The 26,659-nt window shown below is 33.5% G+C and overlaps 1 protein-coding gene across 1 annotated transcript; it reads right to left on the bottom strand.

Annotated features, from left to right (window-relative positions):
* Positions 1 to 488: 488 nt before the first annotated feature.
* Positions 489 to 26,659, bottom strand: LOC149078566 (general transcription factor 3C polypeptide 4-like). The gene is made up of 14 exons (XM_089240684.1): positions 26,390 to 26,659; positions 24,489 to 24,624; positions 22,794 to 22,905; positions 20,374 to 20,621; positions 19,740 to 19,875; positions 15,105 to 15,184; positions 11,819 to 11,985; positions 11,478 to 11,613; positions 10,407 to 10,505; positions 10,104 to 10,212; positions 9,134 to 9,179; positions 7,844 to 8,085; positions 4,022 to 4,085; positions 489 to 948 (listed from the first exon to the last, which is right to left on the bottom strand). Exons 1-14 carry the CDS (start codon positions 26,576 to 26,578, stop codon positions 511 to 513), a joined length of 2,202 nt encoding a protein of 733 aa, XP_089096810.1. The 5' UTR covers positions 26,579 to 26,659; the 3' UTR covers positions 489 to 510.

Raw genomic sequence — 26,659 nt, 5'->3', positions numbered from 1 at the left:
TATATTTGATTTGTGATGCACAACTTTTCCAGATATGCGAGATTGGTACTCAGGGGGAGGGGGGTCTGTCCAGTCAAAATTTGTGTCCGTTTTCCAGACCGCTCTCAAAATTCTGAATCGGGAGAAAATGGATCATTTACAGAATACACAAATTAGCAAAACCATAAACTTTTCAAATGCCATTTCTTTTATACAAAGTTAACTAGAATGTTTTGTTTCCCACAAAATCACTTTCCATAAAAGCAGAACTGACTCCTGCTACTGCTCGCTGGAGTTAAAAGTTCTTATTGTGATATTTGCATCAATATACTTTGTAGGAACACCTTTTGCGGGACTGGAGGTTGTGCATCTCTGATTGTGATCTTCTCTTAGGGAACACTTTTTGAAAACTACTGGGCTTATAGAATTAGTTATCAAAAAACAAATATCTAAGAGCTACAGTGAAATAATTTCAATTTTTGATTCACCACAAATAATGGCAAAAAAAATTGAAAAACTAAAAATGCTCATTTATTTTGTCATAGGAAAAGTGCAATATATACAAGTGAGTTGACTGCTCCACACGTCCTCCAATGCCACACTTTTACAAGACAAACACTGGTAGTATGGAGTTACATCACAAAGAATAAGGGATTGACAACACCTTCCAAATTTATGCTTCCTCTCGCATTCCCCAAACCTCATGTTCTCCAGTTTGACTGGAAGCTGGCATATCCTGCACATTTCTCTGGGTGGTAATGATTCCAGGTTGGTGGGACATTCATAACCAAATGACTCATACAAGTTGTTGACGGGGGATTTGTATTCCATGAATAACCAATCCGCCATCAGTAAAAGAGATTGCCCTTGGGCAGGAGTAAGAAGGTCTATTTTATCAAGGCAACCACTCACAACTTTTGATATGTAATTTCGCATGATGATGTTTTCAGCAACAGAGAGTTTCTCCTCCTGAAACAAAAAAAGCATGAGGATAATACGGTGGCATTAGAATTATAAAAATGGTGAAATAACACTGAAAGTCGCTTACCACTAAGAAATTCACCACAGAGGTCATTGTTTTTTCATTTCTTCTCTCGCTCTGTGTTACTCATTCCCCTTTTTTTCTTCAACAGTTTCAAGTTTGATAATTTAATATGTGCCACATGTTACTGCATTTTCAGAGAATACGTCTCTTTTATGGCTTGGATCGCTCTAAATAGATGCTCTTAGGCAGTGGTGAGATTCAGTCAGTTCAATAAAACAAGTATCAAATTTTTTTGTTGAGTTCAGCATACCAGTTGATAAAATTACATGTAATTAGAGGCCATTCAAGTATTATGTCAGCAGATTTTTGGTCACTTTTAACCCACCCCGTCAGTAAATGTCAGCAAAACTGTGACCCCCATCAGCAAACTTCTATCAGCTCTGCTCCCATCTCCTACCACATATTAGGATCAGAGGCATTTGCCGGGGGGGGGGGGGGGAGCATAGGGAGCTCGTACCCCCCCCCCCCTTCAAGACAATACGAAAATTATTTTTTATGCAATAAAATCAAAATACCTTTATTGTTGTTATAGTCAATTTATGTTCCTGTCAATGTTATTTGAAGCTAAATTTATAACTCAAAATTTCTCTCTAAGAAATTCATTGCCCTCCCCCCCCCCCTCTGAAGGTCGATCCTCATTGGGATTGCCCTTCAAAAATATACATAGTCAGTCCGACTACCACTGTCTGACACTCTGTAATGAACTTTGCTATGAATGCACAAGGATCATTTTTCAAATGATAAAACTGAACAATGAACATTGAAATAAAGGGTGGTTGATGACAAAGTATAATCATCTGTCACACCACTCCTACCCCATCATCAAAAGTCAGCAAATCCAAACCCTCCTCCCTCAATGCTCATATAATACTTGAAAGGCTAAGGGTCCTCAAATACATGCCTGAGCAGCCACCCAATGTGTTTGCAGTTACAACAAATTAATGTTATAAATCATTTAATATTAATTCTTAATTGTTGAATTATTTGAATCCAGCCACTGCTCTTGTGTGGGTCAAGGTGCCAATACTGTCAGTTGAGTCACATTCATGTAAATACCAATTCCTATCCAGAAAAACAATTATTTCAGGTTTAAAAATGTTTTATTATGTAGTTCAGGCAGCAAGGAGATGGTCTGGAAGTGATTTGCTAAGATGCTGAAAGGTTGTATAGTTATCCTGATCCAAGTGCACTGCAGTCAATTCAATAGATGCTTAAAAAAATGTGTGGCAGAAAATCTCTATGAACATTATGCTCAAGTTGGTCCAAATGTACTAAGTTCAAGTCTGGACAATTCAGGGAACCATGAAAAGTATGCTTGTTCATGGTGTTTCTACAATTTTTCTATGCTGTTAGGTTTTGGAGACCATACCTACAGAGGGACATAGACTTGGTTGAAGGGGTGCAGAGAAGAACTATGAGTGTGCTTGTTGGCACACAAGGTTTGAGTTATAAAAAGAAATTTCATTTTTCAAATAAGTTTGCATTGGAAGAATGCAGGTGTCTGGAAGATATGTTAGAAGGATTCAAATTTTTCAACGGGATAGATAGGATGGTCCATGAATTATTATTACGCTGTCAATCGATTGCTTTGACAAGAGGACACCAGTATCGACTGGTAAGGGACAATTCTAGTTTGTGGTGTGTGTCTCAAGGGAATTTTTCTCTAATAAGTTTGTTAATAAATGGATAGCTTACCCCCAGGGGTAGTAAATTCTAACACAATTGACATGTTTAAAAATAAATACGATAAACATGTTGGGGTAAATCAAGAAGCTATCCATTCTTAGATAAGACAAACCATAAATATTCTTTATGAGCATTGTATTATATTTTATCATGCATATTACAGTTTTTGTGATTGAATTTTTAATTGGGTTGCTGTATTTTAGAAACACATAGTATCTATGTAGTTGTTTTTTCCCAGCTACCTCATTGGTCATTTTACCTGTCGTGGCCTTGCATTTGCATTTAATTTTCAATTATTTCAATGCCGTACAGTATGTCATATTTCCATTCTTGAAGTTAATTGAAAAAATTGTTTGAGCAAAGTGCTGGACAAAAAATGAAAATGCGGGAAACTGCCTCTTGCACAAAAAAAAGAAAAAAATACTTCAATAAATGGAGACTAAATACATGTTTACTTTCTGGGAAAGTGGTTATTTAATCATCTTATTAGCTAGTTAACGAGGTGAATACAATTCATTTTGCATGATATTTCTTAAAGAAACTGTTGCAGTGACCCATCCATTTGAAGAATTAAAATCATCATTGGGCAAAAATGTCTTGAATCAGTAACTTTAATATTTACTCCAGTAAATTAAAAAAAATTGTTTTAATTTCTCAAAAAAAAGGTTCAGCTAATTTTTATTTCCTTTTTTTTTTTTTCATTTCTGGGAATTTTTTTTTTAATCTTCTAAACATCAACTAGAAATTGGATGGAGATTTTTTATTTTTCTGGCCGTTAGGTTTCTCTGTCATTTAAGCATTTTTCTACTTGATTTTTCTGTTTTGACAAGTCATGAACACTTGTCTGTGGCTTATTCGAGTACTTAGATATACGTGCCCCACTAATATTTCCAGCAAACCCATAAAAATTTTGAATAAACATTCAATCTGAACTCAATTGCTTATTTACGCTCCCATCTGTAGTAATAATTTTCAGTCATAACTAAAATTAAAATGTGTGAGAGACCCGTAATTGCAGATGTAAATCCAAGAAACCCTTTCACGGTCAAGTTGTATTGAGGAGATTAGCTATATGAAGAAGTGTTGAACTTTTTAATTCCTGATTAAAGAGGATTATCAAACAGGTTAAAAAACAGAAGAAAAAATTTCCCTTGACTGAAGAGAGCCAAGCTCCCAAAATATTATGGTTTGATTTGTCTGGCATGCTCAAAAATTCTGAGTTTTTCAGCATGCTGCAAAATGTGCAGGAATATAGGAGCTATGTCAAAAAAACAAGTTATACAACCACTAAGTTCATAAATGAGTTCTTACCAAGTCCTCCTTTTCATAATTCACTGTCTTTGCAAGGCCAGATACAAAACATTTCAGTAAAAACCTTCAATGAAACTCAAGTTATAAATAATATTGATGAAATCACTTGATATATATAATTTCACAGGAACAATTTATTACAAACTGGTGTTCTGTTTTTGATTTCAGATAATTTTTAAACTGAAAAATGATACAGGATACTCAATAGATAAGCTTGGAAGAGTCTGGGGGGCATGATAATGATGTCAATTCATCTATACATATATGCATTAGATCAGTCGACTTCCCCTTTGATGCTGGGGGGGGGGGGGTGGCCCTTGTATCTCCGCCCATGGTTTTAACTTTAAGAAAAAGTAAAACCAAATACGTATGTCTTCAAGTTTTCTATTATTCTTTTTCTTCTGGTTATTATATTTTACTTGATATAATATTAATCGTTGAAATTCTGCTGCATTTAGCAAGGAAGTTTTTTTTGGTATCTTGGACTTAACAGGGTCACAGAAAATAAGATAAAATTAAAAGTGCAGGAGGGGGATCATACACATCTTTTGATTTGTTCTATTGTTCTCAAAATAAGCGGATAGTGCACTTGGCATAAATGTCTATCAAAAGACCTCTTACACCTTAATTCTACTCACAATTGTGAAGGAATGCAAGGCACTTCATTCAAAAAGAAGAAGAGATGAACACTCTAAAGTGAAGATAAGAAACTGACCAATCAGAATTTTGCTCATCCAACAGAGTCACCACATCCTGAGATGTTTCCCTCAGTCTAGAATTTTTCATGATCCCCCCCCCCCCAAATAGTAAATCTATATTGTAAAAAAATAAACTCTGAAGCTTAAGATTCAAGTAAAATTAAGTAGTTAAGTCATGTCAGTCCCCCTATCTTGTAGACTATGACGGTTGATCAGAATTGTCCATGAAATTCGAGTGATAATTCTTAATTTGAATATAAGTTATTTTCTATCATATATTCAATTGTTGTATTATTTTCTAACTACTATATGTTTATAGAAAATTGCATGATTTGTTATTTAGCAATCATAAGCATGTGAGATATCTATGTTATACATATTTGTTATAAACACCTAATCCTTGCATTTTTTAACTTCAAAATCTGATTAAGAAAGTGATCAGACTTAACAACCATTTTAAATTTACAACAAACTTCTAGTACAGGTCTTACCGCATTCCTGAAAATATAGGGTGTACATACTTTATTGTCAAGATTTCATTACCTCATAAATTTTGAATAAAAAACATGATCAAACAAATGACTACAGAATCATAAGGTACAACTAAAAAATTTTTCATCTGGCATCATTGAAGTCATAGCAGCATTGCATTGCAGGAAATTATGACATATTAGAATTGAAAATATTGATTGCTCAAGAGATATATGAGTTGGACCAATTCCATGGCCTTCGATATCACCAGATATCATGCTGCTTGCCTTTTTCTTATAAGGGAAGGGGAACAAAGAAAATGCCTACAACAATGGTTCTCAACCTTTGGGAGGTCGCGGCCCGGTTAATTTCCTTTACGCGAGTGGAATGCCCAGTCATGCATACAACTAATGTGAAATAAATGGGTAAAAATGAAACGATGAACCTTTCACGGCCCAGTGGTTGAGAAACACTACTATAGAACAGTGGTTCTCAACCTTAAGGTAAATCTCTTTTGCATAAGCGAAAGTCCAGGTCATACACACAACTAACGAGAAATTAATGGGGAAAATGAAACTGCAAATCACAACCGGCCCGGTGTGACTAGATATAGTGTTAGGGCCAGATACTTTCTTTCTTTCAAACCGAGCACAACTCAGGTCTATCACCATCTATGGGCGATTTACTACATAGTGAGTTGTGCCGGAAGTATAACTGTGTGTGTACCCAACAGTCTGAGTGAGTATATAGTGTTGTGCTTGATTTTTCAGTGCTGCCATCTATATTTCAGAAGTGATGTGTTATGATTGAATTACATTTGTACTGTTTGTAGGTCGGTTGCTCTCTGTGGTTTTTTCTCTGTGGTTTAGACTTTTTAAGGGGAGATCGGCTTGCATTCGTGTCTTGAAGTTGGGGAACCACAGAAAACCAACTTCAGCCAACCACCACTGTGGTGACAGTGGGGTTCGAAACCGGAACCTCGTGACGCGAGTCCATCACTGTGATCACTCTACCACCACAGCGGCAGGGCCCAGCGGTTGAGAAACACTGGTCTACAAGACCCAGGTGCCTTCATTTGGACTGAAGCACAGGATTGTGAACGCAACTGCTACACCGAAAATACTTGGCAGAAAATTGAATTCCCCTCTTAATGTGTTATATGCCATGAAAACTAACTATGTGGAAGCTATTCAACTTTATTTATATAATTATTAAAATGTTTCGAGTGGAATTTTTTTATGATCCTGTAATCCAGGCGTCTACAACGTATGGCCCGCAGGTAACATTTGGCCCTCTGAGCTTTTGTTATGGCCCGCCAATCATTTTCAGTAAATGGTTGAAAACATTGAAAAACAATAAATTCTAGAATTAATAAAGAAAATAATTTAGAAATTGATGAGAAAATACTTTTAGAATTGCCGAGAAAATACTTTTAGAATTGATGAAAGGAATAATTTTGGAATTAATGAAGGAAATAATTTTGAAATTGATAAAAAATAATTTTGGGAATTGATGAAAACTCAGAAGCACTGAAAGAAACAATTTTACAATTTTTCAAACAAATAATTTAACAATCAGTGGAAAAAATAACTTATAAATCCAAGAGAGAAATAATTTTGATATTTCAGATAGAAATTATTTCACAATCAATAAAAGAATAATTGCATTATTATTGAAAGAAATTATTTTAAGATCTATTGACAAGGAAAATAATTTCACAATTACCAAAGTAAATTATTAAAAATCATTTAAAGTGATTTTGAAGTGAAACTAATCTCAGAATTAATCCAATTAATCAGTAATTAATTAAAAACCTTCTTCAGAATTAATAAAAAAAATATTTCAGGCTTAATCACAATTGATAATATTAGTAAAAGAAATAACTTCAGAATAAACAAAAGTCTTGAATTATTTCTGTCCTTGTTTAGCTCAAGGCCCCCATTGGCTCCCTTCAATTAAGGTGTGGGTGTATATCATTAAATTGCATGAGTTGGTGGCCCACAGGCATTGTTGGAAGTTTCAGTTTGGCCCGCAGTGTCTGAAAGGTTGAAAACCCCTGCTGTAATCATTTTTTTTCGCAGTGTGTTTTATTCAAAAGTTATGAGGCCATGAAACCCCAACAATAATTTATGTACACCCTGTACTAAGGGTGTACATTTATTAGGGTGTATATACGTAACTATTTTTCCACAACCCCTGGACAAAAAAATTATGTTAATTACATAAATATGATTATTGCATAATAATTACATTTATTAGCTATCCATTCTTTTTGATAAAATGCCACCACAAATATTTTTTATGAGCAGTATATTATATTTTATCATGTATATATAGTTTTTATAGCTGCACTTTTAATTGGGTTGCTGTATTTTAGAAATACATGACATCCATATTTGTTATGGGCAACTTTTTCTCAGCCACCTCGTTGGGCATTTTACCTGTTGTGGTCTTGTATTTGTATTTAACTGTAAAAAATATGTACAAAACATAATTTGCATTTTTAATTTAAATTATGTTTTTTAAGTATAGAGATTTCATAAAACATGTGGGTGTTTTCATACAGATTTCATTTCATTTAGAGGTTTTAATAAGACCTTTGAAAATAAAATTTTCGAAGCAAGTTAAGCAAAACTGATACCATATATATTACCTCACAACATACAGTTCTGTATCACTCAGTCGTTCATATGATTCAGAACTCCAGCTAAGAAGGGTACTGAATAGTTCTGGAATGGGACTGTTGCTGGCTAAATTGATGCGCATACATTCTAGATAATCTACATATGTACAAAGACTTTTGGATGCTGATGCAATGAATACAAACTGAGGCTTCAAAATGTGTCCAAACTCCTTGAATGTTTCTTCAAAGCTCTTATTCATAAAACATGCAAACTGGAAAATCAAAAATTAATAGGTTAATTAAGCGAATACATCAATAAATGAAAGGAAGCAATACAGTTCAATGCTACTTGAAAACGCAAATCAAAGGTGGTTTTTTTTTTTTGGGGGGGGGGATTTCCTATTTTCACATTCATATTGTATTTCATAATAACTAGTGTTTTATAAGTAAAATAATTTAAAAAGTGTTTGAATTCTTATATATATATAATGGTCATGTAGATGTTAAAAACATATAATCTAGAGAAAAAGATGAGTTACCCAACAACTGAGTTGGTGATACAAATAATATAAAGTACAGTGAAATCTCAATATAACCATATTCTACGGACCAAAGAAACATGTATATTTATAGAGGAATTGTTATATCAAGAGAGGCAATATTTTCATCATGTGCTATCAAATTTATGCTGCTGTTGGCATCTTTACCAAATCGGTGTTGTTAGTACCACCAAAAAATGCACATCAGAGTACTTATCCACCACACAAAAAATTTGATTGATTAGTTGATAAAAAAAATTCAGTTAATGTATTGTCCTTGTAAAGAGGTTTATCACGATACACTTTAATGTATTACACAAAAAGTAGTGATACTGAAAACTTCATCAACACTTTCAGTGATCAGGTGTTACCAAATACTGATATTATTAGATGTCCTTAAAACAACTTAAATATGTGACAATTTTAAAAATATATTAAAGGATATTTCAAATGAAAAACAAAATATTGTTGTAAAAATCTTCTAAAACAAAAATATTGTTATAGAGGAAGGAGTTCATTGTTGTAAAGGGATATCATTGTATGGAGAGCAGTTTAACATTAGACTATAGGCGATTCCAAACAAGACTTGAAAAAATATCGTTGAAGAGGGATTTGTCATTATATGGAATATCATGGCATCATTAGCATTGGGGGAATTCCGCTGTACTTAAAAAATGAAAGTTTTTTTTCATTGCATTCAACTTTGAAAATGGTTTCCATACAGAAAAAATCAGCAGAAGTAATGATGAATTGTTATAAGTGAAACTAATTGGGTTCATACCTGCAAAGGTTCCCTTTTGACGAGATGATCATACATAACAGAAGTGCTGCAAGAGTAAAAAATAACACACTCAGAATCTGCAGACATTACTTAGTTTTAGAAACACTAATTAATATGTATATTATGCATGCATAAATACATTTATAACACAGGTAACTCAGTAAACTTGTTTAGTTCCTGTAGTTGTTTATAATTTTGTATAGTCCCAAAGAAGGGACTCTACAGGGTTAAAATGACATGCAATTATGCAACAGTTCCCAACCAGAGCTCTGTGGAGCCCTTAAGGCTGTGTGCACTTACCCCAGGGGCTATTACAAAAAAAAAATATGAAGCTGAGCTAAATTACGATTTATAATATGATATTCTGCGTTTTCATCATGATACCAAGCACATTTGCCTTCAGGAATAACATCTTACTGCCTCACACACAAAACAAATTAATAAAATCAGTATATAATTTTATATGAGAAATAATTTGTTGAAAATAGAGAAAGCAGATCACGGTTCCTCAAAAAGCCCAAAACATAAGGTGAACTTTTTCATCTTTTCAGTTCAAAACAATCATTTGATTTATCTATTTGTGAAATATATGCTTCAAAAACAGAGTACTCAAATGTATTTTAATATAGTAATAAATCCTAATAATGAATCAAAATGAGAACAAAAGGTGAAATTTCATTTTTATGTCAAATATCATTATTTTTAACTCCCAAATTAGCACTGATTATTACAAATGCTTATTATTTTATTCCAAATAAACATCACCTTTTGAAAAATTTCAATGTAAAGCCTGTTATAAAACTGTCAAAAAGCAACAATGATAAATATTGAGTAACATATGGTTTCACAGAGGAATGTGGACAAGGTGCATATGTGGTTTAGTAGTAGCCATGAAAGTTTCAGAAAATGATAAATATTATAAAGAGTTTCAGACAGCCAGAATATATCTAGATATACTTCAAAAACTTACTTCAAAATCACTGCAGTTAAAAGTCCATTTGGAGAAACGCCTAAACCTTGCACTGTATTATGTTTCAGGTCTAAATTCAACTCAAGTTCATCAAACTCGTATTCTATACCTTCGATAAAATTAGGGGAAAAATACTTTTTTGAATAATTTCCTTTTACATAACACATCAGTTTGAATCTATAACACCAAAAATGTATTTCAATTATCATAACTGAAACACTTATTACACATTTTTTTACATTCATTCAAAAAACAAATTATGAGCAAACAATCTGAGAAAAATTGGCACAAAAAAGGTCATACCACTCTCTTGTGGAGTAACTTTCATTTGCAGCACATATCCATCAGTGGTTGTCATAACAACATGCGACTGAGGCATGCCAACATCAACAACTGAAACCCCTATAATTTGTAATTTGAAAAAGGTCAAAAAGATATACAGAATAAGCAATTAAATTATAACTTACCAAGACATATATATATGAAAAGACGCACAATTATATTTATGAATCACAGAAAATTTGAGTGTTGAGTGAGAGTAGATGACATACTATGATATACTATTGATTTCCTTTGATCGTTATCAAATTTATGCTAGTGCTCCCTAAAGCGGTATTGTTTTGCAACGAGCCCTCAACTGACGGAAAATACTGTGTCGTAAAAATTTCCATATTAGTGTTTTATACAAAATTAATTTTCTTTCTTTTCTTAGAATTCTTCCCAAGAAGGATATTTCCAGTACATAAGGTTTATTAAAAATGTGTGCCACTCGTGCGAATGAAACATCAAAAGGTAAAAACTTTCTATAATGTCAGACTAAAAATCCAACTATGAATTTTTTTTATCACATAATAGCCAAGAAAGCCTCGTTTGTTTTATGTTCCCAAGATTTTTCTGCAATGTGCATCACAGTTTTAGTATATTGTGGCATACAATAAATTAAAGGAGAAATTTTCAATTCAATCATGTAAAGTAGGATACCCCTGCTAATTTTGAAGCATTTTTATGGCAATTTAAATTTTGTGACACACTGGTTAGGAAATGACAAATTACATGACCTTTCTTGTAACAGTCAATAAACATATTATCATAAATAACATATTGATAAATGCTAATTCTAAAAGATTTTTTTAATTCACCATACTTTATTACTTCCACTGTGTTTGTACGTTTTCCACAGGCCCAACTAATTATATCAATTAAATTCAAGGAATAAAATAATAAAAAAATTAAAAAACTATTTATGAAAATTATGTAAAATAGTAAAATGAATATAAATGAATCTCTCACAACAAAAATAACTACAGTATAAGCAATTGGCCCTCCTACCCATATTTTTGAAAAACAAAACAACACAAGCACATTTTCAAATACCTGTGACTGGCAGTTCATAGATGGCCTCAGTGTAACCAATGTTTCTAATAACTGTATCATTATCTGTTGCAATTACTTCACAACCGAGCAAGCAGTTCTGTTTCAATGCAACGATAACATACTTCTTTAAGCTTGTCTATAATAGTAATCCAATGAAAAATAGATATGAGGAAATGCCAAGAAAGATATACAGCAGACATTTTTTTCAGCACGAAAATAATAACTAAAAATAAACCATAAACTGAAGAAATTTCATGTGAATAATGTTCATAAAATAATCAATATTTAGCTTGAAAGTGAAAAAGTGTAAAATATTTAGAGCTTTATATAAACTTGCATACCTTCAGAACAACAATATTATCAACCACGACATTATCATCACCATCCCAAATAAGGCAATTTTCTTTGAAAACAAGCTCATAGTCATTACCATCACTTTCTTCATCTTCTTCTAAAACGACGGGCATGAAAGCAAGTTGACCTTTCTTGTTCCCACATACCAGAAAACCTAAAGTAAAAATTGAATATGAATGTGGTGTGCCTCTTGACTTATTCTTTCTAAACTTGTACCATAAAATTCTCATTTGTCTAATCAAATTCTCTAACATAAAATCAGTGGTACAGTACCCACAACTGTTAACCGAACGATGGCGATATCTTGGGTTGTATTTGTTGTAAAAAAAAAAGAAAGGTAGCATTCTTCTTCGTTCCAGATCTTCCATAAGTGTACTAAGTTAATTTTTTCTTAAGAGGCCATCTAGATGTTGAAACAAGATTCAACTTTTGAAAGTTCAATAGTAACCCAATTTTTTTCTTCCATATTTGGATTTAGAATCTCAAGAAATGCAGAAATACAAAATTTCATCAATTTTGAACAAACAGTTAGTGAAATATAAATTATTTAAAAACGAGTGTTGTAATGTTAAACAGAAACATTTTGTTTTTGAGCATAATTGCTGAAATAATATAGATATCTCATTACTTTTTATTTTAAATGATAAATTCAAACGAGCCAAACATAATTTTGTTACTCATTTTGAATTTGGCTTTTTTTTAAATATAAGTTATTAATTATTAAAACATTTAAAAAATTTATGAATATATATATATATATACATATCATAAAATAAATGTTCTACTATATATATATATATAGAAGCACATACATTAATTTTCACTTCATTCGAATCAGCATAGTCGAAAACACAACAGAATCAATTTTCATTCCAATCTGATCTCTATTTCGCAAGATATGAGCGATTATATGAAAATGACCACTTTTAGGGACCATATACTAGATATAAATTTGAAACTCATTGAAAAATTTCTCATGACAAATTATGCAAAAATGTTTATACATGAAGCTCATAACTTTACTGAAATGGGCAATTATATACAGTGATACAATAAATAAGTCACCCATCCAGTTGTTCAAACATTTTTTTTTTTCAAGTATTCAAGTAAACAAATAAACAACGAAATTTTGCAATTTTTCACTGTTTCAGAAATTTGTTTCATTCCTTAGACAACATTCACGAGCTGAAATGGTAAATATAATAATATGCAAAGAATGCACAAATTAATACCAAAGAATTAGATCAATGTTAATATTTATGGAGATAATAATCAATAAATAACGGTTCTCCCAATAGGGTAAATCATCTTAGTGTGCACCAAGTTTAGGGTAGTGACTATTGGTGGAGTTGTCTCTGCTAAAACCATGGCATTTCGTTTCACCCGTATTTTTTTTAGCATTATTAAAAATGTGGGAATTGCAAAATGAAACAAAATTATAATATAAAATAATGCAATGTTCAACAGAAAATTCTCATATATTTTTTCTAAATTGATGAAATTGTCGTCACAAACAATTTTCTTTGTCGTCACAAAAGCTTTGCGATACATCATTTGAAGTAATTATGGTATAAATATTCATTCAATCACGGATATAGTCACTAAAATTAAGAGTAATGAAAAAAAAAGTTTGTTTTTCACCTCCATAAAATAAAAAGTATTTATTTTTTAACAGCACTAAAAATCCAAACACTCGGGTAGCATATGGAGTATTTATCGTTCAAAACTTGTTTAGTGTTTGTTTTTTCCCTCTGCAATCAACCTTCAAATTCTGTTTCTCAATGGTGAGAGCGTCCCCAAACACATTTTTACTCATATCTCTCTCATTTTTATACTTACAGCGATGAAATTTAATTTTTAGGGTAAATGCAATGTGATAGATCAGATAAGATGGAAAAAAATAAGGTTTCGAAAGATAAGATGGAAAAAAATAAGATTTCGAAGTTTGAACAATAATAAATAAGTATATGACCCCTCATCAAGACGAATTGCACACAGTCGGGTAGAAAATCACAACCCATAATTTTTGGTGAAAATCGCTTTATTATACAACTTTTAGAACCCAAGATATCACCATCGCTCGGTTAAAAGTTGTGGGTACTGTACCTAAACTCACCAGTGTCTCAACTTGTGAGTAATCATGTAAGCAGAAATACTGGGTGTCTGGGTTAAAAGTATCTAAAGCAATGACTTATACTGAGAGAACCACACATGCTTACTAATGAAAATGCTGTGATATTGATAGGGCATTACATTTTTTACTAAGGTTGCATATGCGCAGTGTTCACAACTGCTTCGGGACATTTTTCAGCATGTAGATGCCACTATGCAAGGTTCAAAGCATGATTTGGCTTACTGAATTTAAATCTAGGGGCGTATATTTAATTATGTATATGAACTGGGTGGAACGTGGTCTCCGACATCCGTATCAACAGCAGTTGATTTAATAACACCTCAAATGCTATTAAACACTCTGCAAGAGAACATTTACCAACTGGACATCTGCAGAAAATAAACTTGTTTCCCTTTTTAATGCATCACAGGTGGTTTTCTCACAACAAACCATTACTTTTGGATACCTTTAGCCCCTACATCCTGTATTGAATAAAAATTATCAAATTTGGGAGTTAATATTTGATTGATTAGCATCAATAAGTCCGAGAAAAAATCACACAAACTTATTTAAAACACACAATGTTACACTGTACCATGTGCTGCAATCATTTATTGAACACTACCTATTTTATCCCACATAGGAGGCACTCCTCAGTGGGCATTTTGCCTGTTGTGGCCTTGTATTTGTATAACTTGCACGTAGCAAAAATTTCTTCTTTTTTGTGGGATCTTTGTTCTATGGCCAAATTTTACTTCAAGACTATTTTCTCCACTCGCAAGTAAATTTCTTTATTAATTTTTGTTTTTCTCTTTTTTTAAGTGATTCATAGTAAAAATTTATTAATTAAATAATCAAAACTTGTTATTTAAAATCCTAATCTATATTGGTTATTACATGGTATTTATACTGAGTAGCAACATATGCAGGGTTTTCTCAAGGGGTGGGGGGGATTCATAATTTTTGTTTCTTCCTAAAAAAAGGGAAGTTTTCTTGTTTTTACTGCAAGAAAGCATATCTCGGCATACACCAGTGTTTTCTTTTTATTTTTGAAAAAAATAATAATTTCTTTGCCATTTAGAAAAGCATATAGTCAACTGCATAGTTTAATAATTAAATAACTGTAAAATATTAAATATTTAAAAAGTAAGAATTGTTACCGCCATATGGAGTAACCTGCTGCCAGCACAATGCAGTTATTGTTCCCAGATTTGTATCAACTTCAGATGCGAAAGAAACACTGAAAGAATAATGGATATCAATTAAAAAATACAATCTGGTTTTTATTATTCAGAATTGAGTTGCAGACTCATTTCACTTTCCTTCAAGAAATACCAATGTCTGAGTTCCCACAACTATAACATCATGGGTCTTTTTTTTGTTTCTTCAATAAATAATGTGAGCACCTCTGACATTTATTAACAAAAACTCATAGAAGCACATAATAAAATCTATTAAATATTCTTCAGAGATACCACTGGACTCTAATTTACCTCGGTCCCGGGACCCAGGTTATTTGAAAAATCTGGGTCTTTTTGGAGTAAAAGTGGGTCCCTCTCAAAAAAAAATGTATCTTTAAAAAAATTATGCCCCCCCCCCCATAATTCACTGGTATCTCTGAATTTTCTTCCAGTATGCTCCAGGTCTTTGATCACCTGCTTATATTTCTTTATTGAGACTGGGTGGTGGGTCATTTTCAGGGTAAGACAAGAAGGTATCTGTGAATCAAGTATAATTCATTTCTAAAAACATGTTTTATCCAAAAAGGTTCATTTACTTTCATTGTCTACTAGTAGGAAAAACTTGCAAAGAAGCTCATTAGCACTGAGAATTTAGCGTATGGAATTCCGCACATGTAATAAATCTAAAACAAATATATAGTTGATCCCGCTTATAACGTTTCTCCCATTTAGAATGTTTATCCACTTAGTACAACTTATTTTCATGATCCTAACAATAAGTAATTCTCATTGCAATTTCCTATTTATAACATTTTTTATGATGGTTTTTGAAAAATGTTATAAGCAGGATCCCCTTTAATTAATAGTTGAAGGCACACATTTATATATTTACTAATAATCAATGTATGTATTCCCTTCTGATTGATTTTACATTTTGTTAAAAATATCTTAACATTTTCAATATCTTCTGATCAAATTTAAAGACACTCCTCTCTCTCTCAGACACTTATCTTCTCATTCCCTATTCCTACTTTGGTTATCCTGGTAAAATGATTTTATTTTCTTTTCCTGATGGTCCACCATTCTGATCTGTGGCCATTTAACTGCCACATATTTTAACACCTGGATATGGGAGCTATGTCAGATTTGTGTTGGAGAAAGTTAACAATGTACTTATGTGTGCACAGCATTTGGCGTGTTTTGTGTTCAGTAGGTGGTGCCATCTATCTAGCGCCGCAACTAGATGCTTTCTCAAACGGAGCAAGTACACATTTTGGCACACCCATGTAATGTAGAAGAAGCAGTTATAAAGGGTGAATTTGGTGCCCCCCCCCTAGTCTAGAGTCCAGGACACTAGGCCCGCCTGCCCCTCCCATTTGCGGCCCTGCATCTATTCTCCAAACTGGTAATGCGTGAGTTTGAAGTTCAATGTACGCATATTTGTGTTGTAGGTCTGTGTGATCGCTGTGGCAACCAGAAGTTTTTCAAAGGAATAGCCAACTCAAAATTTGAAATCTTTAAAAAATCATATTTTTAGCCGATTACCATTGTGCAATCGCAAATTCCAAACACGGATTTTCACCAAAAGCAAAATTTGGGGGGAAGGTTATAAGGGGAGTTTTTATTCTTCCTTTCCCCACCCCGGGGATCAAAAATTAAAAATACTTTTGTAGAGAATTAAAATATTGGAATAAAATAATTTCTTTTATACTATCTGTGAAGAATTAGATCCTTATGGCCCTCCAAAAGCCGATTCTGCTTACACACCCATGATTTCTGTGATGCGAAACGGTGACTACCGCATAGCAGTTAGATGACAAATTGTAGATATTCAAGGTCAAGTTTTTACAGTTTCAGTTTTTCCCACAATATTGGGAAGCTTTTACAATCTGAACGGGCGTTCCAATCCTTTAAGATTTAAAAAAAAAAACACATTCGAAATATTGTAGGAACAAGACAAATTTACACCATATAAACGTGGTCTTTGAATGCCTGCCAATAGCCGCGAAAGTACTGGAATTTCCCATATATAGCCGGAAGGGAGAAAATCTGCAGGGTAATAAAAATCCGAAATTTGAAACTTCTGCACATGGCCCCTTATTCATGGAAGCAACCAAATATCCCTCATCTTATTCTTCAACAACCCGCGTGTATATCAATACATTAGTGTACAAAGTAGTAAAACCAGTTTTTCAAGGTCGTGCGATTATGATACACAGTAAAAAGAAGAAAGGGGAAAAAAGTTTGGGAGATTTTTCTCTCAACTTTTTTGTTAGAACTAGGAAAGAACGCGTCCCCCGGGACGCGTGAACAAAATTTTTACGCGTCTTTTTCCGAAATTCCGGGTATTTGATGCATTATAACGAATCAATGGCATCTCTGTTCTTAATATATGAAGAAAAGACTTCATTAATAATAAATTCAAAAATGAAGGAAAACATTTTTAAAGTACAGTCAAACTTGGTTAATTTGAATTTCAAGGGGACATCAAAAAAGTTTGAGAGAGAATCATCTGATTCATCAATATAGAACAGCAATTTTTTTCACTAAAAAATTACAAATCAATAATAATAAAACTGAGTGACGATGGCATCTCGTACTGTGCATGCATACCATAGTAGTTGTGAAGTGTTGCCATTTAACAATAACAAAGTTCAGAAAAAGTGTTGCTATCCCATTGTCAAACGTCTTGGAACAGTAAAAATGTATTGAACGCTATCACTTACTATGTCAGTTTCTTCGTTGTTGCAACTAATGTTTTTATAAAAATGTATTTCATTTCGCAAAAAATATTTCATTTAAAATTTGTAATTGTTTTTTTTTTTTTTTTAATGCTCTTTAACATTGTACAAAATCCAAAATCTTCAAGTTGATTTAGATAATGAAAGGTGTAATTTTCAAGCTTCCACACGCAGCTTCATTTTTTCCAACATATTTGTAGCTTTTGTAAGTGTTGGAATAGGGACCTATATGTTGTTTTTTTAAATTTGTTTTTGTCTTCTTCCTGAGAAGATTCAAGGTGACTTTTATTCTATACTTTACCAATATCTGTACCGATAAATCCACCAAAGTTTTTTTTCCCCTCCATTCTGGAATTAAACCAGAGGCATGAACTTTGTTTGGACATGGTGAAAAAAGAACACACGCACAAACTTTCATCTTCTGAGCAGTAGCTTTTGCCATCTGCCATTAGCATGTGCTAATAAAGCTCTGTAAAACTCCAGCTGCCCATGTAAAGACAAAAGCCAGTGTGTATGGGACTGATAACACAAGCATTGCTTCTCACAGTCACACAAAAAAAGTTCAGATTTTGTTGATAATAAATTTTAATAATGTTTTTATGCTATATTTTAGAAAACGTAGGTAAACTGGCAAATTAAAAAAAAAAATATGACAAAAAGTTGGCCGGGAATTCAGAGAAAAGAAACATTTTACTAATGTCATACCTGAATCAAATTTTGAATTATCCAAAACATTAGGGGGAGGAATCAAATTAAACAGGTAATTTCAACATTAAAATTGAATAGGAAAACCAGGGGAATTCCTCAAATTTGAATTACCATATAATATACTTGTGTATAATCCGAACCCCCATCTTCAGGACCACCACAATGATTGGAAAATTGGAAACCCATGTATAAGCTGATCTTAAAACATTAGACATATTTTGGAGGGAAAAATGTGTATTTTCGAGATATGAAAGCTTTTCCATACAATGAAAAATCATCAAAACCTTCCCCCTCCCAATTTACTTACTCTCCACTGTATGAGTCAGCATTAAAACATTTTCTATCGTAGTAATGGCTGCAGCTGGTTGTACAAAATGTTCAGTCTGCTAGAGCTGAATATAAGAGATGGGTATGGCTTGCAGCCACAAACTGTTGCTGTGCTTTAATTATTGTGCAGTGTGGATTAATACTTTTTTGTGGGAACCCCTTTGACATAAAACCATTTTGATACAGGGGCTTACCCGGGCACTGCCTGTGGGCTTCTTGGTGCATTAGGGCCCTTAGATGACCTTGCATAGCAATTAAATAAATTGTGTCTAATTTGTAGGTGTCTCAGAGTACTGCTAAGTCAGAGGGCTCCCATGATGCTGAAGTTTCCAGCATCATGGGGTTGGTTTCTTGGGCTATTTTAACCCACTTTGTGGACCAGAATTAATGCACTTTGCTATGGGGGGGGGGGGGGTTGATAAAACTTGGGATGAATTTTGTGACTCATGTGTAAGTCAACCCTTCTGATATATGAAATTTTTTCTGAACAATAAAATTGGCTTATACCCCAGTATATATATGGTAACTGAGGTCAAATTAGCCAAGTTTCCCTGTACACATAGACATGATCTTTCCACAAAGCTTTAGAGATATTGAAGAATTGATTTCGACATAGATATTGAGAGATTTGGAGATCTTTTATACGACTTCAGTCCTCACTAAAGCTTGTTTCCACTTTCTGTGAAGGCCTTTATTTTACTGTCAAATTTTTGGAGAAACTTTTGATCTAATCAACCGTTGATTCAGATGCAAATGAAGACCTGATTATAGAGACACATAAAAAACAGCAAAACAAAACTATTGATTGGAAGAAAAACCACATTTGAAAATCACTCACATTCTGGTATCTTCTGAAGAAACTTTCCACCATACAAGCTGACCACTTTTCATAGCAGTAATTAAATAACACCACCTATACAAATTCTCACCAGGGTTAGATGGTTGATCACCAAACATAGTTGTCCATGTTATTTCTGAAACAAAAAAAATGCTCAAAACAATTTTGCATGAAAGCATTCAAAAGGTATCAACACAAAAATTGTCTACAGTAATAATCTTGAATTTACTTTCCTTAGTTATGTAAGTAGGTAATGAAATGAAAAAAAGACAATAATGAAGTATAAAGCACAGGTGAACAATAAAAATTAGCCTTTCTTTACAATCGACAAAACATGTTTTTATTTAGTAAAAAATTTAGGTTCTGTACATCAGAAATACAATCATTCTCACATAAATGAATGAATTTTATAATTTGAATAAAAAACAATATATCTTACCAAGGAAACAGTTATTTTCCAGATATGATACTGAGGTGAACTCGGAAAAAAAAGTCATCACGTCTCCGCCGGGACATTCGGAAAATAACTGTTTCCTTGATATCTCGGGCTGAGAAAAAAGCTATCTATCTTAATATATTTTACATTGGCGAGCACAGGTTCTGTATCAATATTTGGGTGATTTTCATAACTTACCCACAACTGACAAGTCATAGATTCTTTTTTTCGTCCTCGAAACAGTGGATTCCATAGTTTTCTCATTGTAAATGCTTTGACGAGAAGGAACTATTTTAATATTTGGATCATCCTCCTCTTCTTTCTTCCAAGATTCTTCACGCATGGCATATAACATTTCAGAGAGATCTGTAATCTTATCCCATTCCCTATCCTTTTCTCGATATAAAATCAGCCTGTGGTCCATGTTAAGTGTGGCTAGCAAACAGCTGCATATTTAAAATAAAATTATTTTAAATAACATAAGCTATGCCTATACACGAGAAACATAAATATATTTCACTGAATAAGTTGCAGTAGAGGCGAAAAACATTAAAATAACATTCTAGAGCAGGGGTGTTCAACTTTTCAGGCATAACAGGCCAAATTAAGACTTTCCATGAAGCTCACAGGCCACTAAGTCATACCGTGGTATTCCCTGGTTCCCACAAATTATTGAACACTTTTAATTTACTCTGAAATTGTTATTTTTTCACTAAATTTCAAATTTTATTTATTTTGGAATAGTTTCTTTCACAGATTCCAACTTTTTTTACTAATTAATTCCGAAATTTGTCCTGATCATTCTCAAATTATTTTTTTCATTAATTATGAAATTATTTCTTTCAGAAATTCCGAATTTTTATTTTTTAACTTTTACCAACTTTGAAATTACTCTTAATAATTCCATAATTAATGTCAATAATTCTGAAATTATTTCTATCAGTAATTCTGCAATCATTTCTTTATGTCATTCTGTAGCTATTTTTTCGTTAATTACACATTTTTATCAATTATGAAATTATTTTTTTCCATAATTTTAAAATTCTTTCTTTCATTAAGCTGTTTTTCAGCATTTCTTTTTATACCTTTTAGATTCCGAATTTTGCCTTTAAAAATATGTGAAATCATAGGTCTCTATCAGTGTTTTAGTCCTGGGTTTCCCCCCCCCCCCCCGCAAATTCATTATGACTGCCCTTTCAATGCACCAAATGCACAGCATTACTATCAAATCTGAAAAGTATGTCATAGTTCTAAATACAGTAATACAGATTTTGATGGCCAGTGCTCTGTTTTTCACAGTCAGCTGAAGTTGGTGTTCTGTGGTTCCCAACTTCAAGACATGAATGCAAGCTGATCTTCCCATTGAATTGTCTCCCCACAGAGAGGAACCGGCCTACAACAGTACAAATCTTCAGTCATTACTAGTGCTAGGATTTTTATGTTCTAAAAACTTCTAAAAAATGCTCTATAAAAAATGCATTTATGCTCTTAAAAAACTGTAAATATGCCCTATAAAATGAAAAATATGTTCTAAAAATTTTTTTCATTCTTGTCTCAGATAACATTAGTATATGGTAATGAAAAGTGTTGATTCAGTCTAAACTATTTTGAACCATTACTTATTTGTATGAACAAAAATTATTCGTTTCACTAACTAATCTCATTGAACCAAAAAATTTCCCTCAAAAAATTTCTCTTTCGAGTGTTTTTCCTCCTGAATTCATAATTAATGTACTGCCATCTATAAGTAAAAATATCTAGCCAAGTACTTGTATTTAACTTTAGAAAAGCATTACACAAAATTAAAAAAATAAAGTGTTTAAATAATTCTTTTTACGCTAAACCCCCCCCCCCCATTAATCATCATCAGATGATTAATCTATTTACAGCCACACACCAGTGTCGTTGAAGGGCTACTATTGCTGACTGGTTGAAGAACCCTGTATTTCAGGATATTTTATCAATGAACAACGACATTCAATTTTTTTGCATAAAAATCCTAGCGCTAAGAGCTCTTGCCAGACGCAGGAACTGAAAAAAACCAGTCTGAAGCGGGATTGGAATAACGAGGAAAAAATTTGCCTTTCATCGAAAATTATTAAATATGCAAAATATGCCTTAAAATTTTTAAAAATATGCTCTATGTAAAAATATCTAAATATGCAACAAAAAAAAATGCAAAGACAGCAATCCAAACCCTAGTCATAACACTTTGATTATAGTTAAAAAAAATTTATGGCAGATGGCAGCACTATAACAAGCATTGTTTGCTTCAAGGTAGTGCAACAGATGTCATGTGGTCAGAAAAAAAAAGTGTTAAGTGTTTATATTGTCTTCATGGTTTTCTAAAATGTGGGAACATGGAGCTCCATAGTTTAAAACCTCCAATTTATGGGAGTGTGCTTTGCCATTTATGTTTATGGAGGTGTTCTGTTGGAGCATTCAATTACTGATTTAATGCAATCATATGTATAATAGCAGAGACTTTTAAAAATCAATATCACATACAGGATGGCATTAAAAGTGATTGATGTTATAACAGGTCTTGCTGTATTACAAAAAAAAGTTGCCAATTGCCAAAAATTTTAAATATATGTAACATTCAAATTTGTTTTCACCTTTCATTTTCACCAGATCCTTGTGGAGCCCATTTTGCTCGCTTGAAAGCCAGCAAATCTGGAGAATTTTGAGGAAACAGTGTATGATCCAACAAAACTTGGTAGAGAGTATCTATGAATATATCAATGAAATTTTTATAAACCTTAAATGTAATTATACCTTGTATGAAATGGTCATTGACAATGAAAAGAAACTACAGTAGAATTTGAAACTACAATGCAGTTTAGAATCTCTAATGTTAACACATTGCTAACCAGTCACAAGTTAACTCGTGTTATTACACTCATACATAGTATAATAACTGTGTATGATTAAGCCAGTATGATAAGTGAGCTTTTCTTTAAAGAAACCATCTACAATGAGTTTAGTTTGAGATGCACTTTCAGTGAAATTACCGCATGAAAATATTCTCTCACTTTTTTAGCTGCCATGACAAATTGGCACCAGGCATTTGTCCAGCTCTGGTACATGCATGTAAATTAGAATTATGCATGCTTGAGATGTTATGCTAATTTCTGTTTAATGAAGAATCGTGAATGTTGAATCTTGAATCTCTTATAATGTTGAATCAAATCTTGAATCTCTTATAATGTTGAATCAAATCTTGAATCTCATAATGTTGAATCAAATCTTGAATCTCTTATAATGTTGAATCAAATCTGGAATCTCTTATAATGTTGAATCAAATCTTGAATCTCTTATAATGTTGAATCAAATCTTGAAGCTGATTGGTTCTTACCATCATGCATGACATGGAAATTCTCCTTAAATACCAGTGGAAACGTTCGTGCTGTGAAAACATTCACTTCCTCTTCTGCTTCTTTTCAGTTAAGAAAGAAGTGGCAGTAGTTTAGCTTATCATTCTAAGCTAAAGTAAAGTTCCTTGAGCACTTCCACAATCATCACGATGTTTTAATGAAGTCTACGCAGTAATTTCACCCTGGTGATTGTCTCACCACTCTCGCAGTGATGATCACCAAATGGATATTAGAATTTCCCGCTAGTAATCCTGCTGCTGCCTTCATTGTGATTGTGCTCTAATCACTCCCTAGAGATCATCGTGACATGCTTGCGCTGATGATCGTAACAATGCCATATCTCCCTGTGGTCCTCCATTCACTGGTTTCCTGAGTCAATCGTGGACTGATCCGATTAATCCTCTCTCCCTGACAGTTTCTGGTCTTGCTACTAATGAAACGTGATATCCACGGAAAGGTAATGCAGATGGGCATAGACTTCCTACCGGTTTGGATGTGCCTGTGGTGCCACTAGAAGGTGATTCTGGAGTAAGGACTCCATACTTCCTGAAATTTTCTAGTCAGATTGATGTTAACCGTTGATCGAGTGAGATCTGTATAAATTACAAACTGCGATATTTTATTAACGTAAACTTTAAATTGCTGCAATGTATTTATTTTCATTGTTGAAAAGAAAATTCAAATTGTTGAAACTTGTCATGTAACTCAAACTAATTAATTGTAATAAATAATATTTGTTCAAGTGGAAAAACCTGTATTGTGTAATTCTCTATTGTTGTCTGCCAATTTCACTTCAGAAAATTTAAATTTAACAGGGAGGCACCGGGTTATTGCAACCTCCAATTACTTGTAGCCAAACAACAGAATAATCTTTCCCTATTCTGCCAAAAAAGGTAGTGAAAGCCTGACACCCTTAACCAATTTAACCACCCTTACCTGGATAACAAATTGAATTAGTCTTTGGGAAAAGATTCTGGAATAATCTGTAGTCAAGGTTCTCAGTTGGAGCAGAAATCACTTGTTTGTGGAGAGGCAAAGGGAATCCAGTTTCCACAGGACTGCAGTATGAAGACTATAAATCAGAGGGAAAAATATATCATATAAATTTCTAAACAACATACAGTTGAACAAACGCTATAACGAACCCAACTTATGTAATATACCTTTCTGTTTCAGTCAGCTGACCTCCTGATATTTATCCAATTTTATAAATGAATAATATAGTTAACCCTGATATAACAAAGTTGCATGAAAATGCAAAAAATATTCACTATATCTGATATTTGTTATAGCAATACACAATAAATACTAGTGTTTAATGAGAGGAATGAACTTGAAGCAGTGTTTCTCAAGTTATGGTCGGTAAAGATTGGACAGGTAGTCTGCAGACAGACTTGAAAATTTAATTAAAAATGAAAATTATTCAAGTGTGTCGTAAATACAGTCAAACTTGGTTAACTTGGAGTCCAAAGTCAATGGAAAAAAATTTGAATTATCCAATTAATCTATCCTGGATCCGCAAACTGACTAAAAATAACAACTTAATCATCCATATTTACATAGGATAATAACTATCAATTACCGAAATCTTTATCATCAGTTGTGAAACTATTTCCAAAAACTGTAATAATTTGTAATTATAATAACTGATCTTAGCTGCAACATTATTCCACGGAATGAGCATCACTGCAGAATTTCTTGACCATGCTCAAAAGCCTAATTCCCTGGAACAATTCATGTTAATCTGTTACTACTCTTCCCTTAAATTCACCACCCTGTGCTATAAACTGCTTGCTCCCCCCCCCCCCGAACTCCTGCAAGTGCACCTGTGGTAAATTCTTTCTTTTAGTCACTCACATGCTTGCAAGCGCTCCAGGCAGTGCCATCTTAACGCATGGGGCCCACCTGGGTATCGCCCAAGTACCTCAAGTTCAGAGCTGTCTCTAGAGCCTCATGGGCCCCGGGTAAGTTGATTTTTCTGAGGCTTCCCTTACCTGACATGACTATAAATGCCTGCTTACCAATTTACATGCTTTACCTCGAAAATCAACCAGATCACATGATCATGAGTCTCCCCCCCCCCCCCCCGAGCAGTGCCTATGCATTGAGACAGCACTGCTCAAGGGAGTCAGGGGAAAGCTTCGTGAAAGTAAGATCTGAAAATTTTCGAAAGTAGACATGTCTTACCAGATGCGGGTTCAGAAAAATCACTATGCCTGAGGATGGTCTTAAGACGACCTGGGCTCCAGGCCACTCACTGACGCTCTTTAGGGCATGCATTTGGTCATTCACACGCTTACTCATGCCCTAAGTCACTCTTTTTGCTCACTCACCAGCTTGCAAACTCTCTAGGTCACTCACTGACCTAGTTCCTTTCAGTCTAGGCAGTTTATTGAGAGCTGTACAAATTTTGCTGCCCTTCTCCCATTCTACAAATTTTCTTGGCCGCTCATTCCTCAAACTTGTCACTGAATGTAGCTCTGTTTACATGCGCAATATTGGGGGAGAAGTATTCATTTTCCAGGGCTTGACAAATGAAAAAATATATTGAGGGGCCAGCCAAGCCAAAATAAATGTCGCCAAAGAGAAAAAAAAGAGGGAATTATAATATAGCTATTCCGAAACCACCCCTGCTTTGATTGATTTTCTACATTACGTGAGGGCGCCAAAAACGTACTTGGCGATGCTTATTAATTAACGTAGATTTTGTCAGTCCGAAACCGTGTTTCAACTAGAAAATTGCAAGTCAATATTTAAAAAAAAAAATGCATATGCACGTGCTATTAATTGATTGTATATCAATAACATGAACAGCATTTTTAAACAGTGAAACTCACCAAAATGAAGACGCACTGATTGGTGCAAACGGCGATCTTGTTATCCTGAGACCAGTCCAGTGAATATTTACAGAGATTGAAACCGGGCAACGTGAAGTTTTGAACCAGCATCAGCCCTTCGTCATTCTTCTCTCCATCGTTGGAATCCATCATTGAGACGACGCCGCCGCTGTCAACACCGGACGCCATTTCTCTCGTTTGTTTACAAACAATCCCTCATTCGTCTCACAGGCGCTCTGCTTATATCGTAGTACGCATGCGCGAAATGAA

The sequence above is a fragment of the Pholcus phalangioides genome, unplaced genomic scaffold, assembly GCF_987345545.1.
Source record: "Pholcus phalangioides strain wild (caught in Gottingen) unplaced genomic scaffold, Ppha-v1.0 ptg000013l_1, whole genome shotgun sequence".
Classification (NCBI taxonomy): domain Eukaryota; kingdom Metazoa; phylum Arthropoda; class Arachnida; order Araneae; family Pholcidae; genus Pholcus; species Pholcus phalangioides.
The sequence above is the reverse complement of the archived record's forward strand: the minus strand, read 5'-3'. Positions and strand labels throughout refer to the sequence as shown.

Bases quoted from the DNA above. Each gene is read 5' to 3' on its own strand.
- LOC149078566 (XM_089240684.1), bottom strand. From the start codon at position 26,578: ATGGCGTCCGGTGTTGACAGCGGCGGCGTCGTCTCAATGATGGATTCC. The intron at 20,622-22,793 runs GTGAAAACAAAT...TTAAATATGCAG, and splicing joins GGATCTGGTGAAAATGAAAG to CTGTTTGCTAGCCACACTTA. The intron at 15,185-19,739 runs GTGAGTGATTTT...TTATTCTTTCAG, and splicing joins TCTTCAGAAGATACCAGAAT to TGTTTCTTTCGCATCTGAAG.